At 29.6% G+C, this 10,707-nt stretch overlaps 1 protein-coding gene across 1 annotated transcript; it reads left to right on the top strand.

The window, feature by feature from the left end:
- Positions 1-1,784: 1,784 nt before the first annotated feature.
- On the top strand, positions 1,785-5,905 carry LOC119675986. Its single transcript, XM_038087208.1, has 3 exons — positions 1,785-2,473; positions 4,458-4,580; positions 5,850-5,905. The coding sequence occupies exons 1-3, from the start codon at positions 1,822-1,824 to the stop codon at positions 5,903-5,905; spliced, it is 831 nt and encodes a 276-aa protein (XP_037943136.1). The 5' UTR covers positions 1,785-1,821.
- The last annotated feature ends 4,802 nt before the right edge of the window (positions 5,906-10,707 follow it).

Here is a 10,707-nt window from a genome sequence, read left to right as displayed (position 1 = left end):
CTCGCTTTTTCGAATTACTTCTGTCAAAGTATATTGCTTCCACTAATACAGGGTCAAACTCCACACTAATATGATATACCTACCTATAGTTATAACTACATAGTACTCAGATATAAGAGTATATACTTCTTTCAAGGTTATAGTTATTTATCAAACCAAATGACTGATAAAAAGTCATTTTTATTTGTTGAGATTTCGATTTTCCGGGCACTCAAGTAACTAGTTAGTGGTCTTCGTTTAAAAATCACTAAAACCTGATATCTAAAAACTAAATTCTACTCATACATTATATAGCCTAGTGATAAAAGTTACTCAAAATACTAAAATCTATTGTTAAATAGATGAGGCCAAAAAATCGGGGTCGTGTCAAAATCGAGGACATTCAACATTGCTCTTGTGATAATCTGTGGTAATTAAGCATCTGGGACTTCTATGGTTAGCTTAAAATTATACACCTCTTTTAGTACAGATTCAGGCGATTATCTTCTTTAAAAACAGTATGGATAAGAATTTTAAATGGTTTATTATCATGTTTTTATATAAGCATCAAGAAAAATGTTTTCTCTTTACTCACAGCCAGAAAAGTTAGCGAAAACCACTGCCAGATATAAAATAAGTTATTAAATATTATACATTAGTATATACTGGTATTATATATTATATAATATATTATATTTAGTGAATATTTTTATTTGAATTAGGCTCCGAAACTTATTCTTGAAAAATCATTATGGAGTCTTAAATAGGGAGCCAATCTCAAAACCAATATATGGAAGTATCAGTTGACTTCGAATATTTGTTTTAATTCAGAAAACTGAAATATATATCTTTTAAAAACTATTATGTTAATTTTTGACTTCTCATTGAAAAGGGTTGTATCTATCTCCATTCATAAGCAGACTGTCTTCGATATTTTTCAAAAACTTTAATGCTCTTCAGTTTTTAAATTTTTGAAATTTTTTAATACTTTAATTATATGAGAATATTATTATAGTTTGACTAGATTGATTTCAAAAATCAATTCGATATTTTAAATATAGATATTATGGTCCTTTGACTAGTTTTATGGTGATAAAATCGGTTAAACGTTAAAGAAAATGTTTTGAACTACTTATAATAATTAAGTAAGTAATAATAAAATAATTAATTACGTAATAATTAAAATAAATTTTATATTTATATTGCGTGTATCATGCATATTATTTTAAAATTAAATTCAAAAATGTCCTTATATAGCTATTCTATTGACTATTAATATATCCAACAAAATTTGAGTTTTTGAACATTTTCAGTAAATATATTTAAAGTCAATGATCCGAAAATGTCAGCTGTTATTAAAAAAAATTGACATACCACTAATTTAAGCACTTGAACTATTTATAATTATATTAATAAATAATGAAGCTAACTCTAACTTAACCATTACTTTTTATAAAATTTAACAAAAAATAATTTAATTTTTTTTATTATTTTTAGATATATGTCCCCAATCAATCAACTTTAATTAAAGTGTTTCAAGACTGAATTTATGTGATTTAAAATAAAACAAAATTAACAAAGAGAAATATTTAAATTAGTGAAGCTAAATTTAAAAAATAAAAAAAAATAATAATAATTATTATGCAAATCAAAATTGCTACTCTAAAATTAGTTTAATTTTTGAATATCCAAGATAAAATCATCAACCTCAAATGGAGTGCAAATTTTTCAAATTAATTAATTTTTCAGTTTATATTTTCATTTTGTTTTATTACAATTTCTTTTTAAATTATTATTTTATTTTTGCTTCAATTTTGTTTGTGTTTAATTGTGCGCGTAAAAATGTTGTTAGCAATGCGTCGTGAAAGTGAGCATCATACAGCAGCAGCAGCAACAGCATCGAACACAACCTCAGCAACAGATACGAACGGCTTAGCGCCCAATTTGAACGCTTCAAATCAATACGCAAATAATTTAGGCATTACGGCAAATCTAAACGGTGGAGCACAGCAAGACTCTTTGAATACACCTTCGACGCCTTTACTGAATTTGGGACGTAGTCCTCTGCAATTTCCACCACCACCGCCACCACCGATTTCTGTGCAAACCGCAGCAACACAATTTGGATTTTACACACCAAACGCAACGGGTGCCACTTATTTGCATCACTACACGCATCCAACAACAACACAAGCGGCTATAACCAGCTCCGTTGGTGGTGCAATCGTTACTGGTAATGGTGGCACTGTTGCCAATATCAATCGTTCTGGTTCTACACCTGCTGTAGAACTTGATGAATACGTTGATATCTTGCAAGTGCAACAATTGCTTTTAGACTCATCATCTTCTGCGAATCAGCAGACTATAGCTACTGCTAATAATTGTAATAGTAGTAGTTCCATTCCTGCAAATACTGCACAACAACAAACTCTCCCAAAACCCAGACCCAGGTTAAATCTGCAGAAAGCAACTGAGTACGCTGCACAAGTACAAGGTAATTATGCTGGTGTTTTAATATATAATAAATTCAAAACGACATTATTTTCTAATATATAATATAGTTATAAGTTTGACCGATATGAACACCACAAAAGATCTTGAAATTATATATATATGTTAAGCCTTGATTTAAAAAGTGAGAATATAATCATTTATACTGATCATTATTACCTACAATTAGCTACGTTTTCTCAGCAGGGCAGTACTGAGATTGCTGGTGGTGTACCTTATCAGATACATTGGTCTGCACTACTATTTAATTAAGATAAAGCTACCTGATTGATTACTTGATCTAATTACCTGTCTATTTATTTTTTAATATTGTCGTTTTGATATTTACATTTTTTATAAAATGATAAAGTATTCTGTTGTAGATGTTGCTAGAAATATTTGATACTATATTTGAATACTAGAATTGAATAAGTATACAGATAAATCTGTATATTAAATTCCTTCAAGAGTTCTTGGTTATTTGAAAGATAACCAAGACTTTTTATTTAAGTGAACTTGATAAATTTAAAAATAGATACGTATTTATAAACGATACTTATATTATATTGCAATATAATCTAATTAATTGAATGAAGGTGCACAATTTCAGATTAGAGATAGGATTAGAGATAGTTTTTTAGATTGTGTAATGAATCTTTCTCTGAGGTTTGTTTAGAGCTGGGATTTACTCAGCCGTCATCAAGGTCGATCATTTACATAAAGCACTACAATGATATTCAGTTTTGACATTTTTGAATTAAGTTTGGTCATTAACAAATCTAATATAAACAAATTTTCATTTCAGTCAGTAAGTTTTAATATTTTTTTATAGCATAATTTTAGTACATTTAAAGAAATTATGAATATTGTTAAAAAAATTTTAAGATTGAATTCAAATGATTTACGGAGTTAACTTTTTACTGCACTCAGTTGAAAGCATTCCCAGACTAACTTTGATTGAAATGAAGAGTTTGCTAAAGATGTTACAGCTGCCTGGCTGTCCGGAAGAATGCATATTTTGATAACTCGAGTGCCCCTGTGTAGGCATTATCAGCACATTACTCTAAAGCATTAACTTCTGCCTGCAAAATAGAAACCGTTTTTGCTTCTACATTTCCTGCTCCTGCTCCTGCGCTGCCATCTCCCCATTTTAGACTCATCAGTATACCATAAGTGTGAGCCCTGTTTTGAGATAATTTCGTTTCCCCCCATTGATTAGTCACTGATGACCACTTCGAATTGTTTAGGAAAAACTAGGCAATTCTATTCATCATATTCAGAATCTTTACGTACACTGCTAGATTACCCTATTTAAGATTATATAGATAAGGAGCACTTAGCATTGGCATTGGTCACAGATCTTTTAACCATAACAATATCTGTGTTTCCACTTAGACACTTACTATGTTTGTACTAAGAGTTATCCAACCTCTTTATCATATTTTAATATGGATTTTATATAACTTCTGTATACATAAAAAAGGACAAATCATGCTACAAATAATGCCTCTACAAACAGTATTTTCAATAATAGTATTGAAATTTAAGCTGGTTTATGATTTGGTTCTAATGTATATACAGCAAGTAAATTTGTTAAAAAAACAACAAAAAAAAACAAAAAAAAAACTTTCATGCTAAAGTTTTTTTGGTTTTTTGAAATGATCTCTTTATAACTTCTGTATGAAAAAAGATTGATGAATATATACAATAATCTAAACACAACATTAAAAACTAGTATATAGGTAAACATTTTTAATGTCAAAACTTATAGTCCTATAGATAATTATTTCTCACAAAATTTCCCAAAACGACCGACAGGATCGAACTTTTTAATCCTTTTCTTTTCTAAATAGTTTAGTAATACAATTGGATAATAGTAATAGTAGATAAATAATAGTATAGTAAAAGTAATAGTCACTTTTTATATGCATTTATCTTAAAATTTATAAAGTTGAACTAATAAAATTAATTTTATTTTTAATTTGCAGCTGACTCACCCTCTTCACGTCGTATGCTCCTTGATTATCCTAGTCCATATTTGTACGGAAATCATTATCATTCATCGCCAAGTGAGGATCTAGTTGCCTTGTGGTTTGGCAGCAATGGCTCAGGTGAGTTTAAGACACCATGCAGTTTTTTCCAAAACTTGTTCAGCAATATGCTAAAATATAACACAATATAATTAATTTAAAAATATAAAATTATTATCATATTACAATTGCAAATAATGTATCATGTATAAGTTTAAAAATATAGTATATATATTAAAAAATAAAATTGATTAGAATGATTAGCCACAAAGCACTGGCATATGCCGTCTAGACGCTAATAAAAATGTGCATAAATATAAATTAAAAATCTAGTAAATTATATAAATCAACGCAAACAGAATGTCATAATAAATACTAAAAACATTTCAAACACCGCGCTATAAAAAGTGGATTCTGGCTGTTATTATCAGCTACACTCAGTATTTTCAGAAATTTTATAAAAATGTCTCTAATTGAATGCAACAAGACCGTGCAAGATAAAGTCCACAGAACGCTCGGATTAATTAATAATTATGGCAAATAAAGTGTGAATGTTGATTACAGCAAACGCCACTTAATCAAAATACTGGCTTTTAATAAAAACTTTATACTAAATTAAATTATATATTAATTTAATAACAAAAAACCTGGGCGATAAATTGCAGCGAATCTGTCTCGGTTTTCCTTTTTATCTACCAAAACTCCACTTGCACAATCGACAATAATCGACAGTCAATCGAACCCAAAAATGACCAGTCCACTTAAGTTTGCGCGGATTTGGTAAACAAGAATCCGAATTAAAAATGAATAATTTTCAGTTTTTATTTACATCATTTTTACAAGATCCTACTTAAAACTAAAATTAAAACACACAGTCTGAGTAGGCAAAACCAAAAGTTTGCCGAATTATCGGAGACTATAAATCGTTTGAGATCAGGTCCATTTTGTGCGTATGTCGTATAATTATCTTGAGTAATTTAAGGAGACACATTTTAATTTACTGATTTATCAATTGAAAGCCTTCATAAATTTTATTTAATTTTTATGTATTTTAAATTAAATAAAATTTAAAGTAAATAAGTATCTAATTTTTATGGTCACTTATCGAATTCGTAGGCAACATTTAATTGAGTTTTGCGTAATTTCGCTAATAAATTGTTCACATGCTTCACACTCCCCAGGCGACCAAGTCTGAAATTCGATATTTGTAATTTTCCAAAATTGAAAAAAAAAGGATTTCAATAAATTAATTATGTATATTTCTTTACTGTTTCTAGTTGTAATAAATCTAATCGATTTAGAAAACAAACTATATATTTTATTTTTATATTATAATCGTTAAATCTAAAGATAGTTACTTAGTAAGTTGTGGTGAAGGAAAGAATGAATCCCCCTCACTTAGCTAAGAAAGACGTTCTAAATCCACAAATCCTCGTAATAAGGGGTAGAAAAGAAGAGATTAAACTAGAACCAGCCACAGGCATTAGTAAAAGCAATAGTCTAGCCAATGCTAATGTTGGAGATATCGTCGAATGTATTAATGAAGGGGGCCGCCAGAAACTTAAGCCTACTTCTAGCCAATTCTGGACATGACATAGCAGATGTTCTAGTGTTCTTTCTTCGAGAGCTGGTAGACACTACAGTGTAGGCCAAACTTAGCTCCTTGATGTTCTAAGGTCCACTGCCCTGTAAAGACAGAAGGAGCTGAAGATATATATCATAATTTAATTTTTTATATATGAAACACTAAAACAACTGTCTTGGCAACAACTAATTTCGTTTATGAAAATTTGTTTGAATCCAATTCTTTATTCTTATTATTCCCATATTCACATTGCAGTAAATAAGCATAGCACTTGCAGTTTAAACAAAATTATATACTAACTATAAACTAAATAAATAAAAATTCGAATACTTCCTAAGATCAGTGATAATGAGTAGTTAGCAATACTCAAAACAGTGTTATATGGTCAGCCAAATTTAAATAAATTGATCAAATTTTTGTTGTTCTTTTTTCATTATTGTTTGCACCCTTTTAGTTTTCTTTTCGCAATAAGCGACACGTCTTATTCGACAAAAAAACAAACTAATATATTTACTTTCAAAATATATGGATTTCAATTTCGATGAACGCATGAAATAAGTATAGTAATCCTCCCTATAACGCGGTATCCTTATAACGCGGTTTCTTATTACACGATTTCAATTCCCCGTATAACACGAGCATTCCCCCATGTAACGCAATGATTTGTACAGTTCATAATTAGCTTCGCGTACCCTTACATGTATGTATACGGAGTTTTCGGGAATACCGCTTTCCTATAACGCGGAACCAATTTACCGCGTTATAGGCGGCATTCCAAAAGTGAATTTTTGATGTACTTTTTCAATCGATATGATTTACTTTTATTACTTGAAGCACTTTATAAAGTTGAATAATAAGTTATAAAATACTATACTTCAACTTCTTATCTTTCATTTTATAATAATAGGTATACTATGTTACTTCAGAGAGATCTTACAAAAAATCTGTGAGTCAATACAGTGATTTTTATTGCCCCATCACCAGATTCTTATATGCCCTGAATATTTGTTCTACTATCCTCGAATCAAAAGTTTACTACATTTAGGTTAGTGTTCACTTAATATTCTTCAGACCTATATTTATCTGTATTTATAGTTAAGCAGAAATCATAGCAATCTCCTGGACATTCCCTTCTCTCTTATAGTGACCGCTAGCAAGCCAAAACCGAATAGCAAAACAGATTTGACGTATGGCAATTATCTTATCCAAAAATTATTTTCAAACAATTTAGAAAAATTTGATTTTCCTCTGCTTTGGTTTCAATTTTCAATTAAAAAAGTCGATAAGACAAGTAATCGGCAACTGAACTATAATTTAAACGCAATAATTTTGGTTATTTGATATAGTTGCAAATATTCCACAATATAACCTGTGATGACATTGAGGATCAAGTCACAAGAAGCGGACAATCAACAATAATTTGCTTTTATAGAATAATCTCAATTCAAAGCATTTTGGATATAAAAACTATCCTTATTTGCAGATTTATCTTAATTGTAGATCGGAATACTACTCCGATGTGGTACTACTTCGAAAGTATATATTCGTATAAGACATAATAGTACTATCACAAATATTAAATATTGACAGTTGATTTCTAATAAAATTTAATAAGCTATATAAAAGCCTTGTACTTTAACCTTAAACCATATATATATATATAATATTTAAGTGCAATGGTGTGAATTAATTATTTATTACATGAATATCCATTTAAGTTTTTCTTCTTAGTCCTACGAAGTCGTTCAAATGTAATATTAGGTCCATAGCTTGTGGGTGTGGATAAATTTATATTCGATTTGCATATTTCTTTGCAATCAAAGGCGCTTCGTCCTTAATTTTTGGGATTCGTAGCTCGCTGTTTGTGTAACTGTTCATTGGTAATATATCAAACTGCATTTTCTTACTATGTAGGATTTTAATTTTGATTGAAATATTTTGATGATTGCGTATTCGAATTGAGCACGCTTTCCTATAGCTCCAGATGGGTTTCAATACACTATTATAAATCAAGAGCTTGTTCTTAAACATTAATTTAGTATTACGACAGAGGAACCAAAATAAATTTCGTAATTCGGGCTCCAAAAAAGCGCTTTTGTTGAGAATGTTAATTCTCCAGATCAATTTACTATCAATGTGAATTCCAGAGTATGCATACAACTGAACTGAATGACACATGTGAACAGCTTAATCGTCTAGCAGTAAATGTGATCTAAAGGGACTTCGGTTCATTTCGTTTAATTTGCGAGTCTTTCATCCACTATTATCATATTATTATATATACAACATAGTTCTGCAGATGTCTTGCTCAGGCTCTTTTCAACGCATAGAACTGCTATATCATTCGCAAATGTGCCTGTTAAAATGAAATGATATTATATTTATACACTTGGGTTCATATAATTGGATGAACCCAAGCTGTTGGAAACTGTTGTATCATTCTTATATGTACTTATTATGTTATACGCCTTATTATGTTATACGTTAGTAGAAGGTCTCCTATATAATTAAAATGAAATAATTTCTTATCTATATGCTGTGCAAAAAAAAAGTAATTAAGTGGAGTTAAAAACCATTAAATATTTTTATTAAATTGTAGTTTTTAATCTATAAGCATGAAAAAATCATAACCCAAAAATTTATATGCACATATATTTTAAATTAATATCTTTGTTGGTTGTTATTTTTTTGCATTTTACTCAAATTGAATTGACATAATTCTGTCCACTTCCTTTAAATCAGTGACACATAAAAGACATAATTTTTATGTTCTTTCTAGATTACATTCTTTTTGTTGATTTGAGAAAAATAAATTGCAGTAAATTTTCTTAGTTTCTCATCTTCGACGTCTTGGGTGATCTTGTTATGTGCAGCTTTTTTTACTATTTCTCCTCAATCATCATCAACTATTCATTACAACTGCACACTTGACATTGCCGATATCATTGCAACACCTTTGCGGCAACAGCAATCACCGTATATTTACTATTATTGCCACATAAAAAAACATGGCAGCAACTATAAAGTAAAATAAAACCGTGAAAAAATTAAAGGAAAAAATAGATTTCACAGAATGTGACAATAACCTTTTGCGCACTCAAAGAAGCGGAAATCGTTGACATGGACCACCGCAGAAAATTTCATTGCTTATTGCTCGATTAGTCGATTCGAGCCGTTGGCACCAATTTCCAACGTTCAGTTACTAATGTTTAATTAAGGTGATTGGTACTGTTCTGCTCTTGATGGTGTTGATTTTATTGTTAGACTTGCAATCACAACTACAGCTATAGCCACGGCCACGGCAACAACAGCAGCAACAGCAGCAACAGCAATATCAGCAGCAACTGCAACAGTTGAGGCAACATGGAATATGTTAAGTTCACATTTGGTTCTGCAAATGTTATCTGACCAAATGCTATAAAAGCGACAATCCAAGCAGTCAGCAACTTGTGATTGAACAGAAATTAAAAGAATTTACTCCTTTTGATTAAATAAATAAATAAAATATTATTTGCTCCACACTCTTGCTACATTAATTTTGCTTTACAAAATACTTTTCATTTATATATTTTTTTAAATATAATAGAATAAAAACTTTAATTGATATTGTTAACAAAAGCTAATAGGCTTTAATTCTATTATGTCCAAGCCCATGACTTTAATGAAGATTAATTGCAATCACTACTCTATTTGAAATTGTATTAATTGCATGTTGCTACAATTGTTGTTGTGATTGTTGTTATTTTGCCTGCAACATTCACTGTACTGTCATCTTCATCTCCTGGATGCATGCATCTTGTGCTTAGCCTCGGTATGGTAATTTTTTTTCTACTCTCTTATTCTACTTGGGACAAAGTTCAACAGACCTCCATGATGCTGGACCAACTTAATTGCATATTTGTTGTAGAAAATAGGGTTTGGCAAATAGACTTAACAACTTTGGTTCTTCTTTGTTGTTGTAGTTGTTATGTATTTATTGCAGCTAAATTGGTTTTCAGTAATAGTTTGGAATTGATTTAGTTGCCATCTCGTTTCATTAGGAAAGCGGCTTGTAGTGTACAGTACTGTATCACAGTTGTGGAGATTTTAAAATTAAAAAACATAACTTAAAAACTGTTTGGGTTGCTTATATAATAACAAAGTATTAGTATATCAATAAGCAAGATTTATAAGTATCAAATTAAAAGTTACGAGAATTGAATGGGTTAAAAACTGTATAATAGTTTTTCTGATCCCATATTTCATAGAGTAGAATTATTTTTAACATCCTGTAAATCATTATCAAAATCATATTATCAAAACAACCATAACTACAAAATAGATAATAAATAGACTACCAAATAGATCTCATCATTTCTAAAACCAAAGAATCATCTTGACCTAAATATATAAATATTGAAAAATATTTGAAAATATGTTTAAATTACATATGTCAGGAGCTTATACTTTTTTTAGCAACATTATAACTAATTCTAAATTAACAATACTAAAAAAAATTGGCTTTTTTCAGTAAAACAGTCTTCTTCAGGAGTAACACATCTATTTCAACACTTCTTTAATATTTCGTTAACCTTGTTGTGAAACCTTCAGGCGTACAACATCTATAACAATGTTTCTTTAATA

The sequence above is a fragment of the Teleopsis dalmanni genome, chromosome 2 (assembly GCF_002237135.1).
Source record: "Teleopsis dalmanni isolate 2A chromosome 2, ASM223713v2, whole genome shotgun sequence".
Classification (NCBI taxonomy): Eukaryota; Metazoa; Arthropoda; class Insecta; order Diptera; family Diopsidae; genus Teleopsis; species Teleopsis dalmanni.
The sequence above is the reverse complement of the archived record's forward strand: the minus strand, read 5'-3'. Positions and strand labels throughout refer to the sequence as shown.